The sequence below is a fragment of the Bos indicus x Bos taurus genome, chromosome 11, assembly GCF_003369695.1.
Source record: "Bos indicus x Bos taurus breed Angus x Brahman F1 hybrid chromosome 11, Bos_hybrid_MaternalHap_v2.0, whole genome shotgun sequence".
Lineage (NCBI taxonomy): Eukaryota > Metazoa > Chordata > Mammalia > Artiodactyla > Bovidae > Bos > Bos indicus x Bos taurus.
Window position 1 is genome coordinate 87,533,028 of NC_040086.1, and position 20,805 is coordinate 87,553,832.

Consider the following 20,805-nt stretch of genomic DNA (forward strand, 5'->3'; position numbering starts at 1 on the left):
CAATACAGTATACTAATGCATATATATGGAATTTAGAAAGATGGTAACAATAACCCTGTATATGAGACAGCAAAAGAGACACTGATGTATAGAACAGTCTTTTGGACTCTGTGGGAGAGGGAGAGGGTGGGAAGATTTGGGAGAATGACATTGAAACATATATAATATCATGTATGAAACAAGTCGCCAGTCCAGGTTCGATGCACGATACTGGATGCTTGGGGCTGGTGCACTGGGACGACCCAGAGGGAGGGTATGGGGCGGGAGGAGGGAGGGAGGGTTCAGGATGGGGAACACATGTATACCTGTGGCGGATTCATTTCAATATTTGGCAAAACCAATACAATTTTGTAAAGTTTAAAAATAAAAATAAGTAATTATGGCGTGCTGGGTCTTTGTTGTTATGCACGGGCTTTCTCTAGTTGCAGCAAGGGTGGGGGGCCCACTCTCTAGTTGTGGTCCCGAGCTTCTCAGTGTGGCAGCCTCTCTCGTTGCAGAGCCCAGGCTCTAGAGCGCGGGTTCACTAGTTCCAACACGTGGGTTTAGTTGCCCCGCAGGATGTGGTGTCCCTTGCATTGATGGGCGGATTCTTAACCACTGGACCACCAGGGAAATCCTGATGTTTTTAATTACTGTAGCGCTCTCCCATACATCTTAAGACTGAAAATTATTAAACATTTATGTTTATAAAATGTGAGTAAATACCACACACTGTTTATGATTTTAGATGATCGAGGACAAGTTTTAAAAATACTCTTAAGAACTTGTTTGATGTGTGTTTCAGCCAAATATTTTCATACTAGATTTTGTTTTCTAAAAAGAAAGAAAAATAGATACCAGTACTTACCATATTCAGTTTTATGTTGTGAGCATGACTTTCAGATACATAATCTGTTATATGGAGGTTTTTCAGAAGGAAAAAATGAATAAAAGTAGGAACTAAATGTGTTTATCGTTGAAAATGGTACAAAATTCAAGGAAACTGAAGCAGACACTAGTAAAGAGTTTTTACAATTTATCAAAGAAAGCCATTTGCGGCGTAGATCTCATGATGTTTACAATTTTTGAACCATCTCATATAGTTAATATGTTAGTTTAAAATGTATTCTTTAACAAAATGAATCTTTTTATTTCGCTAATCTAGCTTGTTTTTGTTTTCCAGGTACTGTTTCGTGTTTGCTTTGGGATACCTCACAGTATGCCAAATCACTAGAGTCTATATCTTTGATTATGGACAGTATTCTGCTGATTTTTCAGGGTAAGATGAAAACTTTGATTCAGAAGTCTGTTTATTTAATCCTAACATGTTGGTTGAAAGACAAAATATAGTTCCATTTAGTAGTTCAAATGAAAAACTCGTTTAAAATTCTTTTTGTAAATTTAACATTTTTCTTCTTGGAAAGTGGTCTTTTATAGTGATGTGTAAGTCACAAAAATAACCTTTTTTTTAAATTGACTTTTGTAAAATTTCTGAATATATGAGAATAAAATTTGTTGTATTATATGCCGATATTGAAAGCATTTTCTAATTCTGGGCTTCCCTGGTAGATCAGATGGTAAAGTGTCTGCTTGTAATGCAGAAAACCTGGGTTCGATCCCTGGAACAGGAAGATCCCCTGGAGAAGGAAATGGCAACCCACTCTAGTATTCTTGCCTGGAGAATCCCGTGGATGGAGGAGCCTGGCAGGCTACAGTCTATGGGGTCGCAAAGAGTCAGACACGACTGAGCAACCTTACTGGTTCTAATTCTGTTAGAAATTTTTGGAGTCACTTAATAACTGTTGAAAATCAGCCCCTTTGAGCCTGCTTCCTTGCTGCCCTTCTTTTCTTCTTCTCCCTCCCGCCCTGCCTCCCTCCCTGCCTCCCTCCCTCCCTCCCTTCTTGGAATCCCGTTTGTACAGTGTTTCCCCAGCTGCTCTGTAACATCTGATTGCTTGTTCGTGCTTCTTAACACACCGTGGGACTGTCTCTGGACGCAAGTCCTTGGACTAGCTTTGTCAGTCTGAATTTGCATGAGGATGCACTTGAACATGTATTTTTCTTTCATGCATTTCACATCTATGAAATGTTTTACATTCTCATACTCAATATTCTAGTGAGTGGTAGAAATAACTTCAGGCTTTTTTTTCTTCAGAGGAAATTTAGTCCTTCCTTGGTTCTGGAAGGGTCTTTTGCCTGTAACAGAACTGATTGAATGTCTCTTATGAGATAAATGCAGTCCAAGTCCTTAAAAATGAACTTGTTCACTGTCTTTATAAAGGGACACCTGCTAACATCTGCATACTGGGTGGGGAAGTTGAAGATAGAACTCTATGGTGTATATATCAAGCCTGGCAGTTTTCTCTGCTGAAAAAGACACGTAAGACCTGCTTTTAAGTAGGCCTTGAGTTATCTGTACAGGATAAATAATGACCAGTAAATTCAGTGGAAGGATAAGTAAGTGGAAAAAAGTAAATGAAACAAATCATGGCATCTATGAATAAATTGTTGAATACTAGAAAAGAGCCAATGTTGTGTGAGCTTAAAGAAAAGTCACTGTTGTAAAACAGGAGAATTTCAGAAGATGAATTATCTTTTTCTCCTTAATGATATCAAAGTGGATTTTACTTTTGTTAAACAGATTTTAAAATCAGACTTGGATAAAAGACTATATCTCAAAGAACAAATAAAACCAAGACAAAACAAAATTTATTAAATACACTAAAAAACTAGATAGTCAAATTAGCAATATATTGAATAGAATTGAGAAATAACCTGACATACAGAAGAAGAAGAATAGATGTTGGCTATCAACTTATAAAGGACTTCCCTGGTGGCTCAGATGGTAAAGCGTCTGCCTCCAATGCGGGGGACCTGGGTTCAATCCCTGGGTCGGGAAGATTTCCTGGAGAAGGAAATGGCAACCCATTCCGGTATTCTTGCCTGGAAAATCCCATGGACAGAGGAACCTGGTAGGCTACAGTTCATGGGGTCACAAAGAGTCAGACATGTCTGAGTGACTTCACTTTCACTATCAACTTATAAACTGCAGGAATTCTTAAAGCAAAAAGCTATTAGCAGAATCAGTAGGTGTGTTGGGCCACCTTGAATCTTGATGAACTTGGAGAGGTAGCCTAGGTCACGTGTTGTTATCTTAGTGTAATGAAAATAGGAACTAGCTACGTATATTTTTAAACTGCCACATTTACTAAGTAGTTTAACGTAGCAGATTTCAGTTTATTAATAAGAATTGGTAGAAGTACAAATTCATGTGATCCAATGTTCACTGGAGCTTCATAACCCCGTCTTCATTTTTATCTTAGTCATTACCTTTTTTATTTCCCTTATCTGCTATTCTAAACTTTCATCACTCTCTAGCTCTAGGGGTGGGCTACCCACTATCAAAGCACATTACTCCGTTGACTTTACATAAAGCAAGTTTATTTCTCATTCACACCCAGCCCACTGAGAAGGGGGCCTCTGCTCCCCACGACCATTCAGGGAACCAGGCTTCTTTCTTGTGGCCCCACGTCCTTCAGGGTCTCTAGAATCCTCTTGATTAAATCGAGGGAATGGCATATCCCGTAGTGAGCTGAGCCCAGAGAGAGCATGCCTGCCCTCCACTTTCTCTCCCATTCTGTTGGAAAAAACTAGTTACATAACTCCACAATTTAGAGGATAGTGTACATTACTAAAAATATGCATGTGATAGGATCTTAAGTATTTCACTAAAATAAAAATTTTTCACTTAAATATAATTTAAAATATTTAAGTATGTTGAAGAAATACAACATAGCATTTTACAGATGGAAAACCTGATGTAAAACTCCCAGTTTAATATTTAATTTTTATCCACTAGGAGAAAACATCTGAGCATCATCAGTGAACTGGTACAAAGAGATAAATCAGCTCAAGGAGACCATTGTGGCCGAACTAATTTAGAGTGCTCCCTTTTGTTTTAATGTGCGCAGAAGAGAAAAGAAGCATTTAGTAAGCCTTGAGTGTTACAACACATGAGCACAAGAGATCCTGACTTGCTCCTAATTAGGGTAGATACGGGAGCCATCCAAAGTGGTGTTGGCAGTCTGAGGAAGGTAGAGCTGAATCTACCGACCCGTTCTTTGTGCTAAGCTCTCCAGTGCCCTGAAGTTAGACACGCAGGGAATGAAGCCAGGCTCTTGCTGAGGAATCAGGTGGGAGCTCTTCTGTACCAGCCAGTGTAACTTGCAAAGGTGTGGAATGCTGATATTGTGTGTGTGTGTGTAGATAGAGAGATAGGCTCAAGATACATTTAAAATGCTGAATAGATAAAAGGGACTTGCCTCTTAATAAAAGCTTCTTTTTCCAGAAAGGTTGAAAGGCTAGGTTGTCAGCTGACATGTTGGCCTCAGGAAATAGGTACAAGAGAAGTATAAAACAGTTAAATAGCTTTCCTTTATATCAGCAATAACTGGTTAGAAAATGTCATAGATAAAGGATCGGAGTTTCAGAAGCAATAAAAACAATGAAATGTTTAAGATAACATGTAAAAAGAAATGGAGGGACCTTTGTGTAGACCTTTGGTAGTAAACTATGAAGCTTTACTATAGGACATAAAAAAGACTGACGAAGCATCTTGTTTATTCAGAGAGTAACATTCAATGTTGTAAAAACAGACCTTTTTCTCTAGTTAACCTGTAATGCGGTGGAGGTTTTGAGGGAAATTAGGCAAATTGAGAAGTTTCCCTGGAAGTGTTTGAGAGGAGCAGATTCAGTATAAAAACATATACTGCTTGTCAAGCAGACATCATTTGAATATTGTAGGACTGACATAGGAATAGCCAAATCCAAGAAGCCTGCGTAGAGAAACAGATCTCTGGATCTGGGATATAAATGTACAGAATGACAATGCTGGGACTATGCGTCAATGAGGAGCACCCCTCTCGGTTACTCAGAAAAAGAAAGGTGAATGCTTGCCTTCTTGTAGATGGAAGCAGGAACAGATTTTGGGTGACAGGAAGGAAATGAATTCTGATTGGAATATGTTGATCTTTGTGGAGCTGAAGTGTTGGTTAATGCATCCACTAAAAAAAGGTATATGTGATATCTATTTTAAAAGATACATATAAATATATATAAAAGATATATATTTTCCATTGAAATCAAGAATACATTTTAGAGCTAAGCACAGAGCATCAGATACTCAGTCGGTATCTTATGACTGGCTGCCCCGTGTGTTCGTGCAGTTACCATTTTTTTGCATCGGCACGGTACGTTTTGCTGGGGGCTGAGTACTCTGTAGGTGACTGTCCTGTCAGTAGAAGAAGGGAGGGACTGTTTGTTCTAAAAGCTTCATTCTGGCTCTCTGTGCTCATTGAGCTGAGTCCTGGAAGGGCCCCTGGTGCTCTCTGCCATGCCCAGTAACTATGTTGTAAATAGTGTTGGCATAAATTATTCAGCTGATAAACCATCCATAGTGTTCTGCGTATCCTGTTTCAGCCGGTGGGGGGCTGTCTTCTGACACCTTAACCTGCATTTGGTTAGGGAGTGCGTTCCGCCCAGCTGCTACTCATGTAGTTCAAGTTCCTGGGAGAAAACAGGCACGGTCTCTTACGAGGTTTGCTCGGTCTGTTCCCCTCCCTGCCTGAACCTTTCCCCCTGATTGTTTTTTCCAATTTATTTATTTTTAATTGAAGGATAATTCCTTTACAGTATTGTGTTGGTTTCTGCCATACATCAACATTTTCCCCTGACTTTATGTTTGTTCACAAAGCAGTGTGGTATAATGATATTTATCAGAGAGATCTGCAGTGTTCCCTTATGACTCTAAAAAGTTGATCAGTTCAGTTGCTCAGTCGTATCTGACTCTTTGCGACCCCATGCACTGCAGCACACCAGGCCTCCCTGTCCATCACCAACTCCCGGAGTTTACTCAAACTCACATCCATTGAGTCGGTGATGCCATCCAGCCATCTCATCTGTCGTCCCCTTCTCCTCCTGCCCCCAACCCCTCCCAGCATCAGAGTCTTTTCCAATGAGTCAGCTCTTTGCATCAGGTGACCACAGTATTGGAGTTTCAGCTTCAACATCAGTCCTTCCAGTGAATATTCAGGACTGATTTCCTTTAGGATGGACTGGTTGGATCTCAAAAAGCTGATCACTGGCCCTCAAAGTCCATGCCGTGTGTGCCAGGCCTCGCCTCTCTGCCTGCCTCGTCTGATGCTGCAGCCGCATAACTGCTTCCATGTTCTCATGCTTCTTCTACTGCCCATAGGCTTCTCCCTGCTGGAAACACCCTTCCCAACCTGCCCGCGTGTCCAACCTCCTGGCTCCTAGAGGCTCAGATGAAGTGGCTCCTGTTCCAGGTGTTTCCCCATAAACTTGCTTGGTTTCTTTGCACTTGTCTTCAAACGCTTGGCCCTTAACACTTTTCATGTAGCTACTCGTGTACCTGTTGAGCTCCTACTTCAGTGAGCAGGTTCCTTCAGGGGCAGCGCTTAGCAGTTAATTATTGCAGCCATCCAGTACCTTCTGCTGAGCAGTGGTTCTGGTATCTATTGAACGAGGGTTTTATCAAATATCTGCTGTGCCTCGGATACTGTTCATGGCCTTTGTCCTGTTGCTGTTTTATTTAATCCATACAGTGGCTTTATTATCCCCATTTTATAGATAAGAATTTGGAGGCTGGGGAGTTAAACAGCTCCCCCGTGTCCACAGTTGATGAGTAGTGGAGTCAGGACGTTTTCTGGCTCACGTGTCCAGCTGCCTGTCCACACCTCTCTGCCCAGTTGTCCAGTCAGCATCTCGCACTGAACTTGCCTGACCCGGACTTCCCAATGCCCCTGTCCTGTTCTTCCTGCATTTCTTCCCAGCCAGCTCCGTCGTCCTTTTCCTTTCCTCTGGTCAAAACCCTTGGTGGCCTCAGGTCTCAAGCCCTATTCTGATCCACTGTCGAACAGTCGTCAGGTCCCGCTGTCTTTGCCATCAGAAGACGACTGGGATGCACTACGCCGGGTCTGTGCTGTCATCCTGCTCTGAGATGCTGTCCTTGCCTCCTCTTACCCCCCAGCACCCCACAGCCCTCTCTACCCAGGGGCGAATATACCTATTAAAAGCTAGTGAGTGCCCTGCCTGTTGGCCTCCACGGTCCCCAGTCTCTCTTGGGTCTCAGCCCTGTCCTCACAGTCCCTGCAGGAGCCTCCTAACTCTGACCGTCCCAACACATCTGTCTTCAGCATCTGTCCTGTCTTTACTCACCGGCTCCAGCCACATCCCCGTCCTCACTAGCCTCCCAGCAGGCCAGGTCAGCCTAACCCGGGCAGGGGTGCTGGTGAGCCCGCCTCTGCAGGGCTTGGTCCCTGACTCAGCTTCTCTGTGAAGCATCAGCCCTGGGTGAGGCCAGTCCCCACCGGCCTCCTGGCACTCCTCTCCCCATTCTGTTTTGTTCTTCTGCTCAGCACACAGCAGCAGCTGGCACACCGTGTATTTACCTCTGAGTTCAGTTGTTATCCATTCCTCCCCTGTACACAAATGAGAACCCTGTCTCATTCACAGCTGTGTCTCCAGCACCTGGTGCCTTGTAGGTGCTCATGAGATACTTGTTTTCAAAATGAGCGGGTGAAGGGCCTGGATGGATGGATGGATGGCTCTCAGAAGCCTTTTCCTCCCCTCTCAAGGTGCATTCTTTTGGCTTTAGGTCCGAGGGGTTTGTTGGTTTCAATGGGTTTTGCTGTTTGCAGACGAGCCCCTGAGTACTTTAGACATGCCTGAAAGTGGACAGGTCAGTTTGCTCTGTTGTCAGGCCCCTGAAACCTGGTGGCATACTGACCTTGTATCTTGTGTGTGTGTGTGTGTGTGTGTGTGTGTGTGTGCGTGCGCGCGTGCTTGTTGCTCAGTCGTGTCCAACTCTTTGCAACCCCATAGATGGCAGCCCATGAGGCCTCGCCGTCCATGGCATTCTCCAGGCAAGAACACAGGAGTGGGTTGCCGTTTCCTTCTCCAAAAGTAACTATAGAAAGAAAGAAAGTGAAGTCTCTCAGTCGTGTCCGACTCTTTGCAACCCCATGGACTGCAGCCCACCAGGCTCCTCCATCCATGGGATTTTCCAGGCAAGAGTCCTGGAGGGGTGCCGTTTCCTTCCCCGCTTGTAGGTGCTCGTAGTTGCTTTGTAGCAGTATCCTTAGAGTTTAGCAGTCTCCTGGAGATGACAGAACGATTTAGAAAGAGATTGTTCTTTTTCAGCATTCATTCTCTAGTGATGTTTACCTAGAGTTTGAGTTTGACCGTGTGGCAGAACTAAATCCTGTAACTCTCATTGTAGAGAAAAAAGATGGTGTGTAAAGGTTTTAGTTGACTAAGAAAGTCAATTTGCATCTTTTTAAAAAATTATAAGAAGTCTAGAGTCTCTTTAGTTCTTTACGTCTGATGGGTATATATTTTTTTATATTACCTGAAGCTGTTTTATCAGTTGAGTATTTATTTTGAATAGCTAGATTCCATATTTTTCCAGTTCCAAGTAGAGTGCCGGGGGAGAAAGTGTCTGTAACTCCACCTCAATCTAGCGATGTTGCTCTGCAGAAGGTACAGGTGGCTCCATCCAGGCCCCCCTTTGCTGGATGAAGGCACCGAAGCCAATTGCTTGCCCTCTCCCATCCGCGTTGCAGCCTCCACCCCAGGGAAACAGGAGAGTCTGGTTCACAAAGGGCTGGCTCAAACTTTTTAGGACCTGGAAGGCGATTAAATAGTGAATGCGAAGCAAACAGGTAGTTAAAATGTTAATAAAGGTGTAAGTGAAAACTGTGAGTCACTCCTATTGTCCCCATTCAGGTATTCGCGAGCACAATGCACTGTTAGGAAAACCACCCCAGTTGGTCTCTTTGTAAACCGTGGGAGTGTTTTCATTTAGAACCATCTTCTCTACACAGGAGGTTCTGTGTGATGGGTGAGGCCAGTCCTCCTCTCCTTTCAGTCCACTCTGTCTCCTGGTCTCTGTCCTGTGCTTGTGCTGGACTCATCTGGCCACCTTCCCCTCCGCTTGACTCTCCTGAGCTCTCATGAGTTTGTTTATCCTGTGCCAAACTTTTTTTACTTTCATTTATCAAATACTCCTTCAGAGTCACTTTGCAATAATTTTGTCTTCTGTCATTTTATTCTCACATTCACCACTCCCTGACCCCAGCCCGTGACAAGTTGGACCAGAGGCTGTGGAATGACCACCGCTTTAAAACCAAAGGAAATGTTCAGGCTTAATGATTATCTGTTAAGGAAACAGTAGGTGATGTGAGACGTTTTTGCAAACCGGTCAGAACCTTGAGCCCAGTTACTTGGCAGGTAGAGCTTTCCAGGTGGCACAGTGGTAAAGAATCCCCCCGCCAGTGCAGGAGACATCAGTTTGATCCCTGGGTCAGGAAGATCCCCTGGAGAAGGAAATGGCAACCCACTCCAGTATTCTTGCCTGGAGAGTCCCATGGACAGAGGAGCGTGATGGGCTACAGTTCATGTGGTCCACAGAAGTCGGACATAGCTCAGTGACTGAATGTGTGCATGCATGCACACACAAACACACACAGCAGGTACCGAAGGTGCAGAGGTGAATAGGGCAGGGTTCCTGCTGTTAAGTAGTCCATGGGTTTCGTGGTGACCGAAAAATAAGCCAATAATTACAGAACAGTCTGGTGACTGTTTTCAAGCACAGAGGAGAGCAGACATGAGGGAGGGAGTCTAATCAACTTACATAAGGAGTGATGGGTCTTGAGTGGGCACTCAGAAGGTTGGGTTTACGTGGCAGTTTAGAAATATTCACCCAGCACATATCCTGGGCCAGGCACTGTGCTCGGCGCTGGAGGGTCGGTGGTGAAAAAGACCATTCGTTCCCTGTTGCATGAACCTTCTAGAGTGCAGACAGCTTTTAAAGCCCCTCCATAACTGGGTAAATGAAGCATCCGTGAGTGTGAGAAATTCTTTGAAGAAAGCAAACAGGAAGCTAAGATGAAGTGAAAGGTGTGTGTCCCATTTGGGCAGAGGTGGCTTCCTGGGCGGTACAGCTGCCCACAGGCCTCTTGTGCAAAGTGACTGTTAAGCTGAGACTTGAAGCAGGACACAGGTCGCCCTTGCAGAGCAGCTCCAGGGAGTGTGGTCTGGGCGGAGGCCAGCATTTGGGGAGAATGGAGTATTTGTATGTGTTCCGCCTTCTTTTTCTTCTCCTCCTTTTTTAATACTTACTTATTTGTGTATGTTTGGCCGTGGTGGGTCTGCATTGCTTCGCGGGCTGTTCTCTAGTTGCGTCAAGCAGAGCCTACTCTCTCGTTGAGGAGCACGAGCTTCTCATTGCGAGGACTTCTCTAGTTGCAGATCACAGGCTTAGCAGTCATGGCACACAGGCTTCATTGCCCTGTGGCAGGTGGGATCTTCCCCGGGCCAGGGATCAAACCTGTGTCTCCTGCACGGCAGGCAGATTCTTTACCACTGAGCCAAACTGGGGAAACCCTGCTTCCGCGTTCTTTCCGCCCCCGTGAGGGAGCATAGTTCTTAGACACAGCAGTACAGCCTCGAAGCACCCAGTCCCCCAGCTCAGCTCACTTTCATGAGAGCCTGCACTCTGCACGCCCGGGTCTCCCAGGTGACAATGGGCACAATGAGACCATGCATTCAAAAAGCACATATAAATATTTGCCTTTGGGGGACATCTGATACACATGAACTGAGCAATTTAGTATGTCACTGAGTTGAAAAATAAATTTATTATTTTATTGGTTGTTTTTATGATGTTTTAAGGTGATGTGAGAATTGAAATCCAGAGCGAAGGGTATTTTCTTACTCCTTTTTGAGCTAAACTATGAAATAAATTTAGGCAGGTGAGAAAAATGATCCTTTTCCCCTGGAGAAATCGAACTTTCAAGGAATTTTTTGTAATCCTCAAAGGCATGTAAACTATCTTCCAAGGTTAAAACGGCAGCTGGCTGTTGAAGGCAACCTGGGGGAGCATTTGGCTGAGGAATAATCTCCCGAGAGAGAGTGGTGTTCACCTCGGAATGGACTTTGAAGGGAACCGAAGAAGTTTCTCTCGCTAGTACTTTGAGTTTAAGAGTAGTCGTCATGTGACGGGGTCTCTATGAGATCTTGTCTGTTAGGTAACGGGGAGTGACCTGCAAGTTCTTGGGGCCGAGCTCTGTATATCTCGTGCCAGTGGTGGTTCAGTTGCTAAGTCGTGTCCGACTCTTTGCGACCCCTTGGGCTGCAGCATGCCCCCCGCCGCTTTTCTGTCCTCCAGCATCTCCTGGAACTTGTTCAAACTCATGTCCATTGAGTCGGTGATACCATCTGACCATCTCATCCTCTGTTGTCCCCTGCTCCTCCTGCCCTCAGTGTTTCCCAGCATCAGGGTCTTTTCCAATAAGCTGGCTCTTGGCATCAGGTGGCCAAAGTATTGGAGCTTCAGGTTCAGCATTATGGGTTAGATTATGCCCTCTTAAAAGATATGTTGAAATCCTATCCTCACGGTCTCCTGTAAAGGACGAGCCTCTTCTTAAAGCAAAGCAGAAAGCCCATATTCCCTGTCTTCGGTCCCTTCCCCAGACTCAGCAGCCCTGCAGTTCTTTCTTTAGAATCCCTTGGGGTCTTTTTTTATGTTAAAAAAGTTTCAGGATTTTGTAGTCATATAAGCAGAATAAACTCTTTCATATATCATAAGTATAATTTTAAATTTCTGCTTTTAAAATATTTATTTTTTGTTTTTTTTTTTTCCCACAGCCCAATGATGATAATTACCCAGAAGATCACTAGTTTGGCTTATGAAATTCATGATGGTAAGATTTTGGAAATTAATCTTTCATCACTGAAAAAGTCATATTCTAACCACCTTTTGTTTGAGAGATTACCATAACTTTCTGTTGTTTGTTAGAGGAAGGAAACGGAGGAAGGGAATATAGGAAAAATACTGAATTCTGCTTTGGCTTCCCTGGTGGTTCAGATGGTAAAGAATCTGCCTGTAATGCAGGAGATGTGGGTTCGATTGCTGGGTTGGGAAGATCCCACCGAGAAGGGAATGACTACGCACTCAGTACTTTTACCTAGAGAATCCCATGGACAGAGGAGCCTGGTAGGCTACAGTCCATGGGGTCACAAAAAGTCAGACACGACTGAGTGACTAACACTAGGTTTCTAAAGTGTGCTCATTTTCCTTCCATAGGGTCCATGGGGTCACAAAGAGTCGGACACGACCGAGTGACTAACACTAAGGTTTCTAAAGTGTGCTCATTTTCCTTCACTGTGTATTCTTAATTTTACATTCAGTTCAATGACAGAGTCTGTGCTGTAATGAGAAAGAAAGGGACCAGTTATACCAAAATTGGGATTATGGCATGAATTTCAAATGAGGAAAGTGATGCAAGTGTGAATGGGAAGAAGTACGCTTCTTTTCTTGGGAGAAAGCGTAACTGATAAATTGTCTGTTTTTATTTCTCAGGGATGTTTCGGAAGGATGAAGAGCTGACACCGTCACAGAGGGGATTAGCGGTCAGGTATGTGCCTATAAATCGTCTCCCGCTGAGGTTCCTGCTGTCTCTGCTGGGACACCCGTGTACTCAAAGCCAAGTCTGACTTGTCCTCCTCAAGGCTCTTAGTTCATGAGAACCAAACCTCCCTCCGTCTGCAGCAAGTCTGGCTGGACTAGGCCTGCCTTCATAGGCACCCACTGAGTACTATCATCGTACCTCCTGTGTACATATCCTGACTCCCAACGGGCTCTGAGTTCCCGGAAGACAGGGAGACTGCATGGTCTTCATGTAGTAATTATGAGTAATAATTGCAGCTACCGTTTGTAGATCAATGACTTGATAGCAGGTCCTGGGCTGCGATATGTTAATATAGCACAAAGATGCTGTGTTTTGAAGTAATGAGGAACCAGCAGGATATTCACCTTGCTGCTTGAGGAATTCCTTCTGCGGTAGGCTGCTATGTCATTTATTGTGGTCCCCTATGGATTCTTCTAAGGACTAGCTTAATTTCTTGGCAGGGCCTGCCTTAATCTAATGTAATTAGAGATAAGGTACTCATTTTACTTGAAAAGCATCCTGCAAGCACCTTGTTTGCTATAAATCTGGGACTAATATATGCATGGCTGTCAAAAGAAGGAGATTGTGCAGTAGGAGGCCCTGCCCGAAGTGCTCACCTTTGATCCCATCTTTAAAATGACTCTCTTTTGATGTTCACTACAGCCAGCCTTTATAGATCAGTAAATATGCACTTGAATTTATTTGTTTGGTGAGAGGTTAGTTTGTTCTGGGCTCTGTGATCCTTGTGAGTCCTTGTCCATCCCAGGAACTGCTCGTTAATAGACAGTCCTCCCAGGTGGCCTCCTGGCAAGACCCCAGAGCTGGTTAAATTCAGCTCTGCTTGTCTGAACAGTGGAAGGAGGCAGAGAGGACTCCTTTCAGATTTGCTACCCAAACGTAAAAGCACAGAGCTCATTGTCGCCCACAGTTCTCTCACATTTCCATGCACAGTTGATATCAATGTTTATGGAATGAAGAATGAGTCTTCCATTGATACCATAATTAGAGTATTACAGTTAATGTTCAGTTCGAATTTTAATTGCATGTATTACAGTTATTGGCTTCTTTCCTAACATGACTTGTCATTTGATATGACAGTTGAGCCAGAAATGACTTCAGCAAGTTTCGTAGATCAGAATTATCTCCCATCCTTCCAAATTGTGATACATTGTTGGATATGGTAAGATGAGCTGCGGCTTAGATAACCTGGTGTTGTTCTGGTCTTGAAATAAGCAGTGTTGAAAATGAGGCTCCGTTGCTGGAGCATAACGGGCTCTTTGCAGCTTTGTGACGACGGGCACTTGTGCTGTGTGTGAGGTGGTGATAAAGTCTCTATCTCAGCCCAACATGGGAAGAACTACCAGGGAAAATCTGCCAGAAACACCTTGCTCCCATCATTTCTGAGTCCTCAAGAAAAAGTACTTAAGGTTCTAAGCGCTTTGAAATGTAGAAAGGTGGCTCAGTGGTAAAGAATCCGCCTGCCAAGCAAGAGATGTGGGTTCGATAACCTGGATTGGGAAGATCCCTTAGAGAAGGAAGTGGCAACCCACTCCAGTGTTCTTGCCTGGGAAATCCCATGGACAAAGGAGCCTGGAGCATAGTCCATGGGTCACAAAAGAGTTGTACATGACTGAGCGACTAAACAACAACAACAAAATGTAGAAAAATTTAGAAGGCATTTTGAGTAAGTGGTGACCTACCTGAGTGTCAGGTGGAGCAGAGCACTGTTTTCTCTTCGTTTTATGATTATAAAAATACTTATGAGGAGGTTCTGTTGACTCCTCTTGGCCACAGAGAGCGTTTGGATGTTTTTTTTTAAGATCATGTGTCATCTTAGAGAGGCAGATGGGGCTATAACATGTTTATGAGCCTCCTTATCATCCCCAGCTGTAGCTGCTCTTTTATTTGTGGTGGTTTATAGTTGTCAATGGATGGAAGACTTGACAGATGGAGCTGTTTTTATATATATAATATATATATATATATATATATTTTTTTTTTTGGGTGTGGCAGGTCTTCGTTGCAGCATGTGGGATCTCTAGTTGTGGTCCAGGGACTTAGTTGCTCCATGGCATGTGGGATCTTAGTTCAGTCCCTGGCCAGGGACTGAACCCTCATCCCCTGCATTGCAAGGCAGATTCTTAACCCCTTGACCACCAGGGAAGTCCCAGAGGTGGTTTTAAGGTATAAAAAATTCACACTTCTGATGCATTTTCATAGTGTCCTGTGTTACTGGTTTTCTCCAGGTTTCCTGCATCGAGAAGTGGAATGCTTGGTAAACTTTAGATACCGTGTGCCATTTGGATGGACCAGAGAGCAACTGAATTAAAAATGCTGGGAGACATCCTTGACTCCTTTCTCCCTCACTCCCCACCCCAATCCATCAGCAGACCCCAGGGCTGTGCTGCCAGGCTGGACTCAGACGCAGTCCCCTGCATGGATCCAGCCCCGTCACCTCCCCCTGGATCCCACATCCTCCTGCCTGGTGGTCCCTCCTCCACCCTCCTCTATCCACACACAGGGCCTCGAGGGGTTCTTTTGAAAACATAGGTATTGAAAACCCTACTGTAGTAAAGAAAAGAATGGCAACCCACTCCAGTGGTCTTACTTGAGAAATCCCACGGACAGAGGAGCCTGGTGGGCTACAGTCCTTGAAGAGTCACAAAATGACTGAGCCCCTACACCACCACCACCACTGTGGTTTTTCAGCACATTCTGAATAAAATCTGAAGCTTCCACCATGGCTTATAAGGCAGGCCCTGTGTTCCCCACCTTGGCATACTGATGCCCCTCCCACCTGCCTCCCCAGCTCAGCCCCTCCAACTGCATTGGCCTCCCTGTGGCTGGACCTGCCCCAACTCTTTGCTCCCTGTCCCTGGAGTCCTGGTCCTGGACATTCACATGACTCCCTTACTCGTCTCATGATCAGAGAAGCCTTCCTGGCTTGTTAATGAAATGCCCCCTCCCCCTTGTAGCACTTAGCTGTCTGTTTTTTATTCTTGATTTTCTGCAGCTGTTGTATAAGTTCTCTGAATGCAGAATCCCCCTGCGGTATTTACTGCTGTCTCTAGACCCAGGAGCATGGGCACACATAGATTTGTAAAGTGAGTGAGTGAGTGACTAGTAAGAGATGAATCTTCTGCCCTATCTTGTCCACCTTGACTTTGTTTCATCGTGAGGAAATCAGATAGAAACCCTTTGTCATGGCTTATAGAGACCCGGGTGGAAACTCTTTTATCCAGAAACACCACTGAGCATTCCTTCATCCTGAAACTTTAGATTCTTATTGTTTGGAGGCAGATGAAAATCACAGCTTGCTTTATTTTGGAAATGGTAGGAGGAGTCAAGGTGGGAGCTGATCACTCCCGTCGCTTTTTCACAAAGCAAACGTCTGTCTTACACATAGCGTGTCTCTTTGTTGCAGGCGCATGCCCAGCCTTCTGGAATATTTAAGTTACAACTGTAACTTCATGGGTATCCTGGCAGGCCCGCTCTGCTCTTACAAAGACTACATCACTTTCATCGAAGGCAGATCGTACCATATGACGCAGTCAGGTGAAGATGGGAAAGAAGAGATACAGTACGAAAGGACAGAGCCATCACCAAATGTAAGACCTGGAGATTCGTCTGCAGCATTTCTAGCATGTATTGATTAGCCTTGTTTATTTCAGGAGACCAGTGTTGTCATCTTTTTCTTTAAAAAAAAAAGATACCCATCTTTTTCTTTAAAAACATTTTTCAAGGTAAATGACTCTTCACATAGTACCTAGTGGTGATGCCGTGTAGAAGTACAACCATGATTAAAGAACAAAAGTAAGGTACCTACGAAGTGAGGAAATACTCTATAGTCATGGAGTATTTTACAGGAAAACCCTTATGAAAGGTCACTCTCCTCCTTAGGTTCTGAACACCATAAGTAAGAGGTTGTTGACAACAGCATATATCGCAGTTTGAATATATTTGAAATTAAAATTCCAAGGGAATTCCCTGGTGGGCCAGTGGTTGGGACTCTTCACTTTTGCTGCCAATGGCCCAGGTTCAATCCCTGGTCAGGGAACTAAGGTCCTGCAAGCCACGTGGGTCCAGCCAAAGAAACAAAACCAAATAAATGTGTCTAACAGTAAATTTCGGAGAAGGCAATGGCACCCCACTCCAGTACTCTTGCCTGGAAAATCCCATGGATGGAGGAGGCTGGTAGGCTGCAGTCCATGGGGTCGCTAAGAGCCGGGCACGACTGAGCGACTTCACTTTCACTTTTCACTTTCATGCATTGGAGAAGGAAATGGCAACCCACTCCAGTGTTCTTGCCTGGAGAATCCCAGGGATGGGGGAGCCTGGTAGGCTGCCGTCTATGGGGTTGCACAGAGTTGGACACGACTGAAATGACTTAGCAGCAGCAGCAGCAATGATAAATTTAAATTCCATATGTACATAGTTCACACAGTCAAACAGTAGGAGTTATTTACAGATCACTCAAAGGCAGTAAGAAACTCTTTGTGTTACGAGTGGGGTGTGGAAACTCCTTGAATGCCAGGTAGGTCAGTCAGGACCCTGGTGGTCCGTTCGCTGGGGGCCTCCCAGTTGTCTTCAGCTGCATTAAGGTACAGGTTTGGCTGCTGAACCAAGGACCAAAATGACCGTGGTTTAAACAAGGTGGGAGTTGTGTTCTTCTCTCACTCGACAGCTCATGTGTCAGCGGTTATCCATGGATAACAGGGCAGCTCCATGGGCTGGAGCTCCAGATGCTCCCAGGTTTGCCATCCGTAGGGTGTTTCCCTCATCTCCATGGTCTAAGATGCTCGCCACGGAAGTTACCATGTTACTCGTGACCACATAGCTACACTTAGCTGCAGAGAAGACTATGACATGTGACTTCAGCATGTCCAAACAGAAAATCCTTCACTGTGTAAGAAGCAGAGGATGGCTCCAGGGAACCCCTGTCAATCTCTCCTGTGATGTCTGTAGGAGTTTTCTCTGGGGCTGTTTGGGTTCTTGAGTGAAGACTTCTCCTGTCTTCTGCCCTGCGTGTCCAGACTTGACTGCTGGTCCCCGGAGCTGGACACTGAGTGAACAGGGGTGGGGGGGTGGGCGCTGAAGGGTATCACGTTTCAGGACACATCACCCATGTCTCCACATTCATTCCAGCCCTGGTGTAGACCTGCATCCCTAAACCTGGTCCTTCTCTAGTTAGGCTTCCCTGAGGGTTAACTTCTGACCTCCTGCCAGCATCGGGGAGGGGTTGTCCATCTGCTCAGCGGGAGGCCGTGCGAACTGGGGGTTACATCTGCCTTCCCAGCTTTAGGCCCCCTCACCCCCTGCCTTTCCAAGTTCCTAATGCCACACTGGCTCAGCTGTTTAAGGGGGTGTCCTGGGTGTGTGTGCCAGCTGGTGTTTGAAGTCAGGTATGTTACTTTAGGGTTTCCCAGGTGGCTCAGTGGTAGAGAATGCGCCTGCCAGTGCAGGTGACGTGGGTGCAATCCCTGGGTCAGGAAGATCCCCTGAAGGAGGAAGTGGCAACCCACTCCAGTACTCCTGCTGGAAAATCCCGTGGACAGAGGAGCCCAGTGGGCTACTGTCCATGGGGTCGCAAAGAGTCAGACAAGACTGAGCACGAGCACGCAACAGCTTCTGTTACGTTAACTGTTTTAAACTGAGACCTAGAAACTGTGTGTAGTTTAGACTTAAGGGCCATGGTATTTCTCACTGTGTTACTAAAAGGATACAGCCAATATTTAGGTTCATGTGTGAGGTCATTTGGTTCATCTCACTTCATTTATAATTGTAGTTTTTCTCTAATTACCTGCTGCAAATCTCTTTCTATTCAGATGTGTAGCTTAGGTATTTTGGAGGTGGAGGGTGAAAGAAAGGTAGCATTACTTTCCTAGAGAAAGCTTTGAAAGATGAGCAGGAAAATGAGAATAAGAACAGTTGCAGCAAAGAGCCCTTTACTGTCCAGCGTCTCCTGACAAGCAGCCCAAGAATGAATAAAGCTTTTTTTGTGCAGAAATAAAGTGCAGGAATCTGGCACGTGCTCTCACTCTTGCCTTTGAGCCTTGCTTTTGGCCCCATTACAGAAAGTGTTAAATAAGTGTGTATCTGCAAATTACTGCAGTTAATTGGAATATTATTTGATTCCTGTATGGGACACTAATCCAAGTATTTTGTTTCATTCTTTCATCTGGATCCAGCCTCTTCTTTTGTCTACTTCTTTTTTTCCCTCCATAGCCTGTAGAATCTTCTTTATATAGAATCAGATTGAAATATTCTGGCCTCCTGAAAACACAAAAACGCCATGAGTTGGGTTCTCTTGAGGTAATTTAACCTTACCAGAAAAAAGTAAAGGTCTGCCTTTTCTTTCCATCAGAATCTTTTGTATAGATCTTTTGTTTTCTTGCTTGTATTGCTTTTTTAGTACTATCATCTTGAACAAAATTGCATAAAAGAACTTACAGGTTTAAAGAAATTTAAAAGTTGTTTATTGTAAAAATAATTTCCATGAAGTACCTAGAACTTGGAAACCAGGGAAAAGGCACAGTGGAAAATAATAAACCGTGTGTGTGAGTGTGATCATATAAAATCTCTACCCAAACTTATTAATGGTAACATTTTTACATAGTCATCCTATATACCTGTGTTTTCTTTTAGATTATAATTTTTTTAATTACTGAAAGTCCTGCGAATACAAATTGGGATTTCTGGTGTGATTTGAGCCATGACCCAGAGGTAGACATAAGGCTTCGCATATTCAAACTGTGAGACAGTGAAGGCTTTAAATGCTGAGCATGACAGAGTTCAGGACTTTTGACCGAGTTATACAGGCTTAATAACTATATTCAGAGTGAATCTGGTGATAATACCTGGAAGGAAGTAAAAGGAGTACGGATTAGGTTTATGACAACTTGTCTTGCTTTCAGGTTGCAGTTATTCAGAAACTCTTAGTCTGTGGACTTTCCTTACTGTTCCACTTGATCATCTCTAAGATGTTACCTGTGGAGTACAACATTGATGAGCATTTTCAGGCCACAGCTTCATGGCCGACCAAGGTGATCTATCTCTACGTCTCTCTTTTGGCCGCCAGACCCAAGTACTATTTTGCATGGACATTAGGTAAGTAACATGTGAATAGGCTTTGCATTAGCATTGGACATGTCAATAGCCAGGAGGGCGCCCTCTTGAGGATGTGTAGTTCAGGACCGATGAGAAAAACTAGGGTCATCTGTGCAGGAGAAACAAATCTCACAGTTCATGTCCTGTGTATAAGGACTGATCCTGGAAACTGTTGAAAAGTATTGGTCATTCAGTTGTGTCTGACTCTTGGCAACCCCATGGACTGTAGCCCCACCAGGCTTCTCTGTCCATGAGATTTCCCAGGCAAGAATACGGGAGTGGGTAGCTATTCCCTTCTCCAGGGGATCTTCCCAACCCAAGGATCAGAACCCAGGTTTCCTGCATTGCCAGGAGATTCTTTACTGTCTGAGCCACCAGGGAGGCCCTAAAAACTGTTAGATTCTAACAGCTGGATCAAGGCCCACTTTAGTATAATATCAGATAAAATGAGAATAAATCCACTTCAATAGAGTTCAAGGGCATAGTCTATGATAACATACGTCTTCTGGGGCAGCACGGCAGTTTGTCACACAGGTTCTTAACACTTCCTTTTCCGTTGTGTCCCGCAGCCGACGCCATCAACAATGCGGCAGGCTTTGGATTCAGAGGGTATGACAAAAACGGAGCTGCCCGTTGGGACCTAATTTCCAATCTGAGGATCAAGCAAATAGAGGTTGGTGCATCATCAAGCAGTCAGTCACCGTAGGATTCTTACGTGGCATAACTTGGTTCCATAGATTACAACATGATGTTCCAAGAATGGTACTGAAAGATTTGTAACAATCTCACTCTTTCACTCAGCCAGTATTTGTCGGTCATCAGCGGTGTGCCCCAGGCCTTGGGGATCTGGTGAATAAGGCCCTTCTGGGCTTGAATCCAATGCTGCTTACAGAGATACAGAAAGACTGGCTGTGATCAGAGAGGCAGAGTGGTCCAGCTTGGACTAGTGGCCCAGGGAAGGCGTCCTGGAGGAAATGATGCTGTAGGCTGAGTTTTTAGTAGGAGGCAGCCAGGTGCTCCAGTCAAAGGTGGCAGCCCAAGGCGGGGGGCAGGGTTGTGGTCCTTGTTGTTACCTAGCAGTACTGACAGGTGAGGCTGGAGGAATAGAGGCCCTGCTGAGCACAGTCTTACAGGCTTGAGTGAGGGGCTGGGAAGGTAGGAAGATGTACAGACCACTCCTCCCGGGGAG

The 20,805-nt window shown here is 44.7% G+C and overlaps 1 protein-coding gene across 3 annotated transcripts in view; it reads left to right on the forward strand.

Moving 5' to 3' along the window:
- Positions 1 to 20,805, forward strand: part of MBOAT2 (membrane bound O-acyltransferase domain containing 2) — a 107,888-nt gene that overhangs the window by 74,021 nt on the left and 13,062 nt on the right. For all 3 annotated transcript variants that reach the window (XM_027556120.1, XM_027556122.1, XM_027556121.1), the window contains 6 exons: positions 1,163 to 1,258; positions 11,707 to 11,762; positions 12,422 to 12,476; positions 15,934 to 16,117; positions 19,424 to 19,616; positions 20,186 to 20,289. In XM_027556120.1, the coding sequence (XP_027411921.1) occupies positions 1,163 to 1,258; positions 11,707 to 11,762; positions 12,422 to 12,476; positions 15,934 to 16,117; positions 19,424 to 19,616; positions 20,186 to 20,289 (688 nt within the window). The remainder of the gene's footprint in view (positions 1 to 1,162; positions 1,259 to 11,706; positions 11,763 to 12,421; positions 12,477 to 15,933; positions 16,118 to 19,423; positions 19,617 to 20,185; positions 20,290 to 20,805) is intronic.